Genomic DNA, 13686 nt, shown 5'->3' on the forward strand with positions numbered 1-13686 from the left:
ACACCGGGCAGAACACCAGGCAGAACACCGGGTAGAACACCGGGCAGAACACCAGGCAGAACACGGCCATAACACCAGGCAGAACACCAGGCAGAACACCGGGCAGAACACCAGGCAGAACACCGGGCAGAACACCGGGCAGAACACCAGGCAGAACACGGCCATAACACCAGGCAGAACACGGCCATAACACCAGACAGAACACGGGCATAACACCAGGCAGAACACAGGCAGAACACCAGGCAGAACACGGCCATAACACCAGGCAGAACACGGCCATAACACCAGACAGAACACGGGCATAACACCAGACAGAACACGGCCATAACACCAGACAGAACACCAGGCAGAACACGGGCATACCACCAGGCAGAACACGGGCATAACACCAGGCAGAACACCAGGCAGAACACGGGCATAACACCAGGCAGAACACCAGATAGAACACCAGGCAGAACACGGGCATAACACCAGACAGAACACCAGGCAGAACACGGGCATAACACCAGGCAGAACACGGGCATAACACCAGACAGAACACGGGCATAACACCAGGCAGAACACGGGCATAACACCAGGCAGAACACCAGGCAGAACACCAGACAGAACACGGGCATAACACCAGACAGAACACGGCCATAACACCAGACAGAACACGGCCATAACACCAGACAGAACACGGGCATAACACCAGACAGAACACGGGCATAACACCAGACAGAACACGGCCATAACACCAGACAGAACACCAGGCAGAACACGGGCATAACACCAGGCAGAACACGGGCATAACACCAGACAGAACACGGCCATAACACCAGACAGAACACGGGCATAACACCAGACAGAACACGGCCATAACACCAGACAGAACACGGCCATAACACCAGACAGAACACGGCCATAACACCAGACAGAACACGACCATAACACCAGACAGAACACGACCATAACACCAGGCAGAACACGACCATAACACCAGACAGAACACCAGACAGAACACGACCATAACACCAGGCAGAACACGGCCATAACACCAGACAGAACACGACTATAACACCAGACAGAACACGGCCATAACACCAGACAGAACACGACCATAACACCAGACAGAACACCAGACAGAACACGGCCATAACACCAGGCAGAACACGACCATAACACCAGACAGAACACCAGACAGAACACGACCATAACACCAGGCAGAACACGGCCATAACACCAGACAGAACACGACCATAACACCAGGCAGAACACGACCATAACACCAGACAGAACACGACCATAACACCAGGCAGAACACGGCCATAACACCAGACAGAACACGACCATAACACCAGACAGAACACGACCATAACACCAGACAGAACACGACCATAACACCAGGCAGAACACGGCCATAACACCAGACAGAACACGGCCATAACACCAGACAGAACACGGCCATAACACCAGACAGAACACGACCATAACACCAGACAGAACACCAGACAGAACACGGCCATAACACCAGGCAGAACACGACCATAACACCAGACAGAACACCAGACAGAACACGACCATAACACCAGGCAGAACACGGCCATAACACCAGACAGAACACGACCATAACACCAGGCAGAACACGGCCATAACACCAGGCAGAACACGGCCAAAACACCAGGCAGAACACGACCATAACACCAGGCAGAACACGACCATAACACCAGGCAGAACACGGCCATAACACCAAACAGAACACGGCCTTAACAGACAGAACACGGCGATAACACCAGACAGAACACGGCAATAACACCAGGCAGAACACGGCCGTAACACCAGGCAGAACACGGCCAGAACTCCAGGCAGAACACGGCCAGAACACCAGGCAGAACACGGCCATAACACCAGACAGAACACGGCCATAACACCAGACAGAACACGGCCATAACACCAGACAGAACACGGCCATAACACCAGACAGAACACGGCCATAACACCAGACAGAACACGGCCATAACACCAGACAGAACACGGCCATAACACCAGACAGAACACGGCCATAACACCAGACAGAACACGACCATAACACCAGGCAGAACACGGCCATAACACCAGACAGAACACGGCCATAACACCAGACAGAACACGGCCATAACACCAGGCAGAACACGGCCATAACACCAGGCAGAACACGGCCATAACACCAGGCAGAACACGGGCAGAACACCAGGCAGAACACGGGCAGAACACCAGACAGAACACCAGGCAGAACACGGCCATAACACCAGACAGAACACTGCCATAACACCAGACAGAGCACGGCCATAACACCAGGCAGAACACGGCCATAACACCAGGCAGAACACGAGAAATAACACCAGGCAGAACACGGCCATAACACCAGACAGAACACGGCTATAACACCAGGCAGAACACCAGGCAGAACACGGCCATAACACCAGACAGAACACGGCTATAACACCAGGCAGAACACCAGGCAGAACACGGCCATAACACCAGACAGAACACGAGAAATAACTCGAGATCTATTCTGGAGATACTGTAGTGTGAGTGAAAATATTGACCACATGAGGGGAAGTAATGAGGGGAAGTAATGAGGGGAAGTAATGAGGGGAAGTAATGAGGTGGAAGAAAGTTCAGCGCTGTGAAGTTCCCTTCACCAAGGTCCTGAAGGCTGACCGGATGGTGTGTACCTTTGGTATGAGGTTATGAGGGCGAGTGAGGTGTGAGGGGGGGTAGAAAGTGAGGTATGAGGGAGCCACAAGTGCAGCAGACTACTCACATCTTGCGCCGCAGACTCCTCACTTCTCTTGAGCTTCTCCAGCCAGGTCTTCTCCAGTCTCTGCTTGGCTCTGCTCTCCGCCATCTTGGCCTCCAGTTCAAACTTTCCCGCCCATTCCTTCTCCCTGTTCTTCAACTTCTGCTGCGCCTCCTGCGCCTCCGCCTTGGCCTCCTCGTTCTCCACGCTCAGGGTCATGATCTCCTCCTGCAGGCTGCGCTCAGCGCTCGTCAGCTGCTTCACGCGCAGTTCGAGGTCTCCTTTCATCCTCTGGAGGAGTTCGAAGTCTCTTGAGAGCTGCCTCAACTTCTCTCTCTCTTCCCGCATCAGTCTCTCGGCTTCGTTCTTCTCCTGACCCTGTTGCTTGTTGGCGCTCTCTACCGAACTCAGTCTCATCTTCAGGGTTCGAGTCTTGTTGTCCAGATCGGCGGTCTTCTGCTGCAGCTGCTCCTCCAGCTCCTGGACCCGCATTTCGTACTCGATGCTCGAGCGCTCCATTCTGCTCCGGGCGACGGCCACTTCGCTCTTCTGATTATCGTTCTGAAAGGATGATCTGAGCGTTAGAGTGTGTATAGTTATGCCCTCACTATAGGCCTATATACAGTCTCCCTGTCCCCGAAAACTAGAATTATTAAACATCAACCATTCCCCCCCTACTGAGGTACCTGGCTAGTTGCTCCATCAATCAACACATTTATAAACCAGTATTTACCCAGGACTTTTCTAAATCTAAAATTAATCCAATTTATATCCATTGTATCGTGTTGAATTACACCCCTGAGACCCCAGGACCCCCCAGGTCCTACCCCTGAGACCCCAGGGACCCCCAGGTCCTACCCCTAGACCCCCCAGGTCCTACCCCTGAGACCCCAGACCCCCCAGGTCACACCCCTGAGACCCCATAGTCCCCCAGCTCCTGGTCCTCATACCCCCAGCTCCTGGTCCTCACACCCCAGCTCCTGGTCCTCATACCCCCAGCTCCTGGTCCTCATACCCCCAGCTCCTGGTCCTCATACCCCCAGCTCCTGGTCCTCATACCCCCAGCTCCTGGTCCTCATACCCCCAGCTCCTGGTCCTCATACCCCCAGCTCCTGGTCCTCACACCCCCAGCTCCTGGTCCTCATACCCCCAGCTCCTGGTCCTCATACCCCCAGCTCCTGGTCCTCATACCCCCAGCTCCTGGTCCTCTTACCCCCAGCTCCTGGTCCTCTTACCCCCAGCTCCTGGTCCTCATACCCCAGCTCCTGGTCCTCATACCCCAGCTCCTGGTCCTCATACCCCAGCTCCTGGTCCTCATACCCCAGCTCCTGGTCCTCATACCCCAGCTCCTGGTCCTCATACCCCAGCTCCGGGACCTCATACCCCAGCTCCTGGTCCTCTTACCCCCAGCTCCTGGACCTCATACCCCAGCTCCTGGTCCTCTTACCCCCAGCTCCTGGACCTCATACCCCAGCTCCTGGTCCTCTTACCCCCAGCTCCTGGACCTCATACCCCAGCTCCTGGTCCTCATACCCCAGCTCCTGGTCCTCATACCCCAGCTCCTGGTCCTCATACCCCAGCTCCTGGTCCTCATACCCCAGCTCCTGGACCTCATACCCCAGCTCCTGGTCCTCATACCCCAGCTCCTGGTCCTCATACCCCAGCTCCTGGTCCTCATACCCCAGCTCCTGGTCCTCATACCCCAGCTCCTGGTCCTCATACCCCAGCTCCTGGACCTCATACCCCAGCTCCTGGACCTCATACCCCAGCTCCTGGACCTCATACCCCAGCTCCTGGACCTCATACCCCAGCTCCTGGACCTCATACCCCAGCTCCTGGTCCTCTTACCCCCAGCTCCTGGTCCTCTTACCCCCAGCTCCTGGACCTCATACCCCAGCTCCTGGCCCTCATACCCCAGCTCCTGGTCCTCATACCCCAGCTCCTGGTCCTCATACCCCAGCTCGTGGACCTCATACCCAAGCTCCTGGTCCTCTTACCCCCAGCTCCTGGTCCTCTTACCCCCAGCTCCTGGTCCTCATACCCCAGCTCCTGGTCCTCATACCCCAGCTCCTGGTCCTCATACCCCAGCTCCTGGTCCTCATACCCCAGCTCCTGGTCCTCATACCCCAGCTCCTGGTCCTCATACCCCAGCTCCTGGTCCTCATACCCCAGCTCCTGGACCTCATATCCCAGCTCCTGGACCTCATACCCCAGCTCCTGGTCCTCATACCCCAGCTCCTGGTCCTCATACCCCCAGCTCCTGGTCCTCATACCCCCAGCTCCTGGTCCTCTTACCCCCAGCTCCTGGTCCTCATACCCCAGCTCCTGGACCTCATACCCCAGCTCCTGGACCTCATACCCCAGCTCCCGGACCTCATACCCCAGCTCCTGGTCCTCATACCCCAGCTCCTGGACCTCATACCCCAGCTCCTGGTCCTCTTACCCCCAGCTCCTGGTCCTCATACCCCCAGCTCCTGGTCCTCATACCCCCAGCTCCTGGTCCTCATACCCCCAGCTCCTGGTCCTCATACCCCCAGCTCCTGGTCCTCATACCCCCAGCTCCTGGTCCTCATACCCCCAGCTCCTGGTCCTCATACCCCCAGCTCCTGGTCCTCATACCCCCAGCTCCTGGTCCTCATACCCCAGCTCCTGGTCCTCATACCCCAGCTCCTGGTCCTCTTACCCCCAGCTCCTGGTCCTCATACCCTAGCTCCTGGACCTCATACCCCAGCTCCTGGTCCTCATACCCCAGCTCCTGGTCCTCATACCCCAGCTCCTGGTCCTCATACCCCAGCTCCTGGTCCTCATACCCCAGCTCCTGGTCCTCATACCCCAGCTCCTGGTCCTCATACCCCAGCTCCTGGACCTCATACCCCAGCTCCTGGTCCTCATACCCCAGCTCCTGGTCCTCATACCCCAGCTCCTGGTCCTCATACCCCAGCTCCTGGTCCTCATACCCCCAGCTCCTGGTCCTCTTACCCCAGCTCCTGGTCCTCATACCCCAGCTCCTGGTCCTCATACCCCAGCTCCTGGTCCTCATACCCCAGCTCCTGGTCCTCTTACACATGGCCAGAAGTGTACGAAACTGGGCCATGTTGTCGACTGTCTGAAAGCGTCGTTATTGCGGTGTTCTGAGAGTAAGATCGATATAGACTTGCAATTGCAGTGCATTGAGTGCTACTCTACCTCCTGAAGAGCTCCTTCAGGAGCCCCGGCGTTCAGAGGGACTCACAGACCAAGCACTCACGTCTCTGAGTGCAAGTAATGAGTGCATCTGTGTGAGGGACACTCCCAGCTCCCTTACCCCTCACAGTGTGTGTGTGTGTGTGTGTGTGTGTGTGTGTGTGTGTGTGTGTGTGTGTGTGTGAGTGTGTGTGTGTGTGTGTTAGATATATATATATATATATATATATATATATATATATATATATATATATATATATATATATATATATATATATATATATATATATATATATATATATATGACCATTTTTCCTGTATATCAACCAGACATAAATAATTGATATGCAAATTATGAAATCGTTTGTCACTGTTATAAGAGCCTCCTATATTATGAATGTTTCCAATGGCAGCGAGGGAATTGTGATTGTATTATTAATCATTAATTTATATTAATATCCGGGAAACCGTAAGTATTTGGGGACGGGTATACCGTCGCTCTCAGGGGGGGGGACAGGTATACCGTCGCTCTCAGGGGGGGACAGGTATACCGTCGCTCTCAGGGGGGGACAGGTGATACCGTCGCTCTCAGGGGGGGGGGGACCAGGTGATATTGTCGCTCTCAGGGGGGGACAGGTGATACCGTCGCTCTCAGGGGGGGACAGGTGATACTGTCGCTCTCAGGGGGGGGGACAGGTGATACCGTCGCTCTCAGGGGGGGGGGACAGGTGATACTGTCGCTCTCAGGGGGGGGGGACAGGTGATACTGTCGCTCTCAGGGGGGGGGACAGGTGATACTGTCGCTCTCAGGGGGGGGGACAGGTGACACTGTCGCTCTCAGGGGGGGACAGGTGACACTGTCGCTCTCAGGGGGGGGGATAGGTATACCGTCGCTCTCAGGGGGGGGACCAGGTGATATTGTCGCTCTCAGGGGGGGGACAGGTGATACCGTCGCTCTCAGGGGGGGGACAGGTGATACCGTCGCTCTCAGGGGGGGACAGGTGATACTGTCGCTCTCAGGGGGGGGACCAGGTGATACTGTCGCTCTCAGGGGGGGGGGACAGGTGATACCGTCGCTCTCAGGGGGGGACAGGTGATACTGTCGCTCTCAGGGGGGGACAGGTGATACCGTCGCTCTCAGGGGGGGACAGGTGATACTGTCGCTCTCAGGGGGGACAGGTGATACCGTCGCTCTCAGGGGGGGACAGGTGATACCGTCGCTCTCAGGGGGGACAGGTGATACTGTCGCTCTCAGGGGGGACAGGTGATACCGTCGCTCTCAGGGGGGACAGGTGATACCGTCGCTCTCAGGGGGGACAGGTGATACCGTCGCTCTCAGGGGGGACAGGTGATACCGTCGCTCTCAGGGGGGGGGACAGGTGATACCGTCGCTCTCAGGGGGGACAGATGATACCGTCGCTCTCAGGGGGGACAGGTGATACCGTTGCTCTCAGGGGGGACAGGTGATACTGTCGCTCTCAGGGGGGACAGGTGATACCGTCGCTCTCAGGGGGGACAGGTGATACCGTCGCTCTCAGGGGGGACAGGTGATACCGTCGCTCTCAGGGGGGACAGGTGATACCGTCGCTCTCAGGGGGGACAGGTGATACCGTCGCTCTCAGGGGGGGACAGGTGATACCGTCGCTCTCAGGGGGGGACAGGTGATACCGTCGCTCTCAGGGGGGGACAGGTGATACCGTCGCTCTCAGGGGGGGACAGGTGATACCGTCGCTCTCAGGGGGGGGGACAGGTGATACCGTCGCTCTCAGGGGGGGACAGGTGATACTGTCGCTCTCAGGGGGGACAGGTGATACCGTCGCTCTCAGGGGGGACAGGTGATACCGACGCTCTCAGGGGGGACAGGTGATACCGTCGCTCTCAGGGGGGACAGGTGATACCGTCGCTCTCAGGGGGGACAGGTGATACCGTCGCTCTCAGGGGGGGACAGGTGATACCGTCGCTCTCAGGGGGGGACAGGTGATACCGTCGCTCTCAGGGGGGGACAGGTGATACCGTCGCTCTCAGGGGGGGACAGGTGATACCGTCGCTCTCAGGGGGGGACAGGTGATACCGTCGCTCTCAGGGGGGGACAGGTGACACTGTCGCTCTCAGGGGGGGACAGGTGACACTGTCGCTCTCAGGGGGGGGGACAGGTGATACCGTCGCTCTCAGGGGGGGGACAGGTGATACCGTCGCTCTCAGGGGACGGTGTGGCTGGACCCGTCAGAGCTGTAGACGGGCGCTACGAATTTTTGTTCATTCGGTGAAATACGTCTCTACTCAGAGGAACAAAATGGCGCCCATTTGAACGGGTGGTGGCAGAGTGCACGAGAATGTTCCCCGTCTTGATCTGATTTATGTTCAAGTCTTAGATGGGAGGGAGCGAGGCACGCCCCCTCTCTCCCTCCCTCCCTCCCTCTCTCCCTCTCTCCCTCTCTCCCTCCTTCTCCTTCCCTCCCTCCCATCTCCCTCCATCATCTTCAGACATGTAACCCATCACCATCCATCACTATGTCAGTTTTTCTCCTACCAAAACAAAAATAACAATTTTCCCGCCAAAATTGTTTCCCGCCATCAGAAATCAGCTGATCTTTGTTTACATTAATTATGAAATTAATTCTCGCGGTCATTTTTTAGGTCTGGGCTTCACAGGATCATAACAGAGTCCATCTTAAAGTCGTCCTGTTGATCCCTGCCTGTGATGGATCTCCTGGGGGATGCTGGTTGAGGGAAACCGGTTTGGCACTGGTTCTGGTTTTATTAAGCAGTTCCGAGTGAGAGGCATTGATGAAGGGAGATCCTGGGGGCATTAAACTTGTTATTGCAGAGGACTGAAGCTATTGATGGGGTGATAGGGCGATCCTGGTGATGGGGGGGGGGTTAATGGGGTGATCCTGGTAGGGCCAAACAGTCGCAATTTGTTACGTACTAACAAATCTAGAGAACCTCATGTTCTTCTCCAACCCCTCACAGTATGAGGATGAGAACCTACCTCATTCTTGAGCTTCCTGATCTCACTCCTGAGGCCCTCCTCGACGGAGTCCCACTGGCTCTTCCACTCCACCACCTTGGCCTTGAGTCGAGCCTCGAACTCCTCCTCCTTGTCCTCCAGATGACGCTCAAGTGCCTCCACCTTGGCTGCCTCGTCCTTCAGCTGGCTCTCCATCTCCCTCCTGGCGCACCTGAGGCCCGGAGAACACTCTTACTATGGGAGAACATTGTTATAGTGGGAGAACACTCACAGTGGGAGAACATTGAACAGAACAGGAAAGAGGGACTTGCTATTCATACTATCAAAAGCTACAGTTCTTCACTAAGTCTTCACTTAGTCTAAGCTAAGTCTTCACTAAGTGTGGATGACTTCTAACCGACAGTTAGAAGTCATCCATACGGTAACCTCTCCCATCCGCCTCTCATCCTATCCACTTGATCCACTCCTATCCCTTTAAGCCCAACCCAAATTCTTCGCTTTCTCTAAGAACCTCTTCCATCGTGGGATGTTTCCAGGGGGCCCCTTACCCTACTAAAATGTTTCTAGGGGGCCCCTTACCCTACTAAAATGTTTCCAGGGGGCCCCTTACCCTGCTAAAATGTTTCCAGGGCGCCCTTACCCTGCTAAAATGTTTCCAGGGGGCCCCTTACCCTGCTAAAATGTTTCCAGGGGGCCCTTACCCTCCTAAAATGTTTCCAGGGCGCCCTTACCCTCCTAAAATGTTTTCAGGGGGCCCTTACCCTCCTAAAATGTTTCCAGGGGCGCCCTTACCCTCCTAAAATGTTTCCAGGGGGCCCTTACCCTCCTAAAATGTTTCCAGGGGGCCCTTACCCTCCTAAAATGTTTCCAGGGCGCCCTTACCCTCCTAAAATGTTTCCAGGGGGCCCTTACCCTCCTAAAATCTTTCCAGTGGCGCCCTTACCCTCCTAAAATGTTTCCAGGGGGCCCCTTACCCTCCTAAAATGTTTCCAGGGACCCCCCTTACCCTCCTAAAATGTTTCCAGGGCGCCCTTACCCTCCTAAAATGTTTCCAGGGGGCCCTTACCCTCCTAAAATCTTTCCAGGGGCGCCCTTACCCTCCTAAAATGTTTCCAGGGCGCCCTTACCCTCCTAAAATGTTTCCAGGGCGCCCTTACCCTCCTAAAATGTTTCCAGGGACCCCCCTTACCCTCCTAAAATGTTTCCAGGGCCCCCTTACCCTCCTAAAATCTTTCCAGGGGGCCCCTTACCACGCCATTCGGGGTACTACCTGACCCTCTCCTCCTCTGGCATAATACCCATCCCGGGTATTATGGTGTCTGGTGTCCTGTCTATCGGGTCCTGTCTATCGGGTCCTGTCTATGGTGTCTGCTGTCGTGTCTAAGGCTCGGGTCTGGTGTCCTGCCTATCCCTCCTCACTCTCCCAACACACTCCTACCCTCTCCCCCCCCCTCTCTCTCTCTCTCTCTCCCTCTCTCTCTCTCTCTCTCTCTCTCTCTCCCTCTCTCTCTCTCTCTCTCTCCTCACCTGAGTCGGTCCTCACTCTCCCAACACACTCCTACCCCCTCCCCCCCCCTCTCCCTCTCTCTCTCTCTCTCTCTCTCTCTCTCTCTCTCTCTCTCTCTCTCTCTCTCTCTCTCTCTCTCTCTCTCTCTCTCTCTCCTCACCTGAGTCGGTCCTCACTCTCCCAACACACTCCTACCCCCTCCCCCCCCCCTCTCCCTCTCTCTCTCTCTCTCTCTCTCTCTCTCTCTCTCTCTCTCTCTCTCTCTCTCTCTCTCTCTCCTCACCTGAGTCGGTCCTCACTCTCCCAACACACTCCTACCCCCTCCCCCCCCCTCTCCCTCTCTCTCTCTCTCTCTCTCTCTCTCTCTCTCTCTCTCTCTCTCTCTCTCTCTCTCTCTCTCCTCACCTGAGTCGGTCCTCACTCTCCTCCTCAGATATTCTCCTCTCCTCGTGAAGGGATCGGATCCTCACTTCATAGTCTCTCCTCTCCTGGCTGAAGCGCAGGGCGTTATCCCTCGCCTCCTGCTCCTTCAGCTTCACCTTCATCTGAAACAGACAATCTTATTCATCTCCTTGAAGATGCACGGTCCAAGACGCTGCCACAAGATGCCCTGGTGACGGGGGAAACAGTATAGGAGGGGAGGGTAGGTCAGGGCTGGTGTGCCCAAGCTGTTCTGTGGTAACCAGTAAACTTTACAGCTGATGTGCTGAATGACTCCACACCTGGCAACACTTATACCTGACATAACCCTGGGTACTAACACCTGGCAACACTTATACCTGACATAACCCTGGTTACTAACACCTGGCAACACTTATACCTGACATAACCCTGGGTACTAACACCTGGCAACACTTACACCTGACATAACCCTGGGTACTAACACCTGGCAACACTTATAACTGACATAACCCTGGGTACTAACACCTGGCAACACTTATACCTGACATAACCCTGGGTACTAACACCTGGCAACACTTACACCTGACATAACCCAGGGTACTAACACCTGGCAACACTTATACCTGACATAACCCAGGGTACTAACACCTGGCAACACTTACACCTGACATAACCCAGGGTACTAACACCTGGCAACACTTACACCTGACATAACCCAGGGTACTAACACCTGGCAACACTTACACCTGACATAACCCAGGGTACTAACACCTGGCAACACTTACACCTGACATAACCCAGGGTACTAACACCTGGCAACACTTACACCTGACATAACCCAGGGTACTAACACCTGGCAACACTTACACCTGACATAACCCAGGGTACTAACACCTGGCAACACTTACACCTGACATAACCCTGGGTACTAACACCTGGCAACACAACAACAACAACCTCAACACCACAGCAACACCACAACACCACAGCAACACCACAACAACACCACCAGCCTCAACACCACAACACTACCACCAGCCTCAACACCACAACACCACCAACAACCTCAACACCACAGCAACACCACCACCCACCTCAACACCACAACACCACAGCAACACCACAACAACACCACCCACCTCAACACCACAACACCACAGCAACACCACAACAACACCACCCACCTCAACACCACAACACCACAACACTACCACCAGCCTCAACACCACAGCAGCCTCAACACCATCACCTCTCCGATTACAACTTTCAATTAAACTTTCACTGTTCTTCTAGACTCGCCACCCGTGTCTCCCCACGACCGATGTCTTTGGGAGAAGAAATCCAATAACATTCGTAATTTCCCACCTCACGGCTTCCAGACCCGAAGGAATTGCTCGCCGTCTCTCCAGTTCCTTACAGACAAGCTCAAGTTTGGTCACAGCTCTTCCTTCCCTACGTAAATATAGCCCAAACGCTTCCACAATGATCTGATGATATATGGTAATTGATAGAATGCATAGTGATGCACATAATATCACAATATCGTAGTTTAAAATCAGTAATCAAAACAAAGAATATTATATAAGGAAAATGGGGACGTTTCAGTCCCTTGTGGATCCTTATTTTGTCGATACTCTAGGCCGAAACGTCGTCACATAAGGGTCCAGGACGGACAGAAACGTCGTCACATAAGGGTCCAGGACGGACAGAAATGTCGTCACATAAGGGTCCTGGACGGACAGAAACGTCGTCACATAAGGGTCCAGGACGGACAGAAACGTCGTCACATAAGGGTCCTGGACGGACAGAAACGTCGTCACACAAGGGTCCAGGACGGACAGAAACGTCGTCACATAAGGGTCCTGGACGGACAGAAATGTCGTCACATAAGGGTCCAGGACGGACAGAAACGTCGTCACATAAGGGTCCTGGACGGACAGAAACGTCGTCACATAAGGGTCCAGGACGGACAGAAACGTCGTCACATAAGGGTCCTGGACGGACAGAAACGTCGTCACATAAGGGTCCAGGACGGACAGAAACGTCGTCACACAAGGGTCCAGGACGGACAGAAACGTCGTCACATAAAGGTCCTGGACGGACAGAAATGTCGTCACATAAGGGTCCAGGACGGACAGAAACGTCGTCACATAAGGGTCCTGGACAGACAGAAACGTCGTCACATAAGGGTCCAGGACGGACAGAAACGTCGTCACATAAGGGTCCTGGACGGACAGAAATGTCGTCACATAAGGGTCCAGGACGGACAGAAACGTCGTCACATTACGCCGGGGGGGGGGGGCGTAAACTCCCGTCCCCGCCAGGGGCCCCGGATGGGGATCCTCACCCGGGGCCCTCCAGTGAGGATCCCCACCCAGGACCCCCCAACAGTAATGGTACAAGTGACTCTACAACAGGGGATGATGATACCTACCAACTAGTCCAAGGCAGAAACGGGACAGGTTACAGCGACAGGATGAGCAGCAACAGCAACTTCAACAACAGCAACCTCAACAACAGCAAGCTCAACAACAGCAACCTCAACAACAGCAAGCTCAACAACAGCAACCTCAACAACAGCAACCTCAACAACAGCAAGCTCAACAACAGCAACCTCAACAACAGCAAGCTCAACAACAGCAACCTCAACAACAGCAAGCTCAACAACAGCAACCTCAACAACAGCAACCTCAACAACAGCAACCTCAACAACAGCAACCTCAACAACAGCAAGCTCAACAACAGCAAGCTCAACAACAGCAAGCTCAACAACAGCAACTTCAACAACAGCAAGCTCAACAACAGCAAGCTCAACAACAGCAAGCTCAACAACAGCAAGCTCAACAACAGCAACCTCAACAA

At 54.7% G+C, this 13686-nt stretch overlaps 1 protein-coding gene across 3 annotated transcripts in view; it reads right to left on the reverse strand.

Annotated features, from left to right (window-relative positions):
• LOC123753533 (trichohyalin) overlaps positions 1–13686 on the reverse strand; it is a 460426-nt gene that overhangs the window by 224842 nt on the left and 221898 nt on the right. For all 3 annotated transcript variants that reach the window (XM_069311058.1, XM_069311057.1, XM_069311059.1), the window contains 3 exons: positions 10828–10967; positions 8937–9126; positions 2786–3322 (listed from right to left, as the gene is read on the reverse strand). In XM_069311058.1, the coding sequence (XP_069167159.1) occupies positions 2786–3322; positions 8937–9126; positions 10828–10967 (867 nt within the window). The remainder of the gene's footprint in view (positions 1–2785; positions 3323–8936; positions 9127–10827; positions 10968–13686) is intronic.

The sequence above is a fragment of the Procambarus clarkii genome, chromosome 69, assembly GCF_040958095.1.
Source record: "Procambarus clarkii isolate CNS0578487 chromosome 69, FALCON_Pclarkii_2.0, whole genome shotgun sequence".
NCBI classification, from domain to species: Eukaryota; Metazoa; Arthropoda; class Malacostraca; order Decapoda; family Cambaridae; genus Procambarus; species Procambarus clarkii.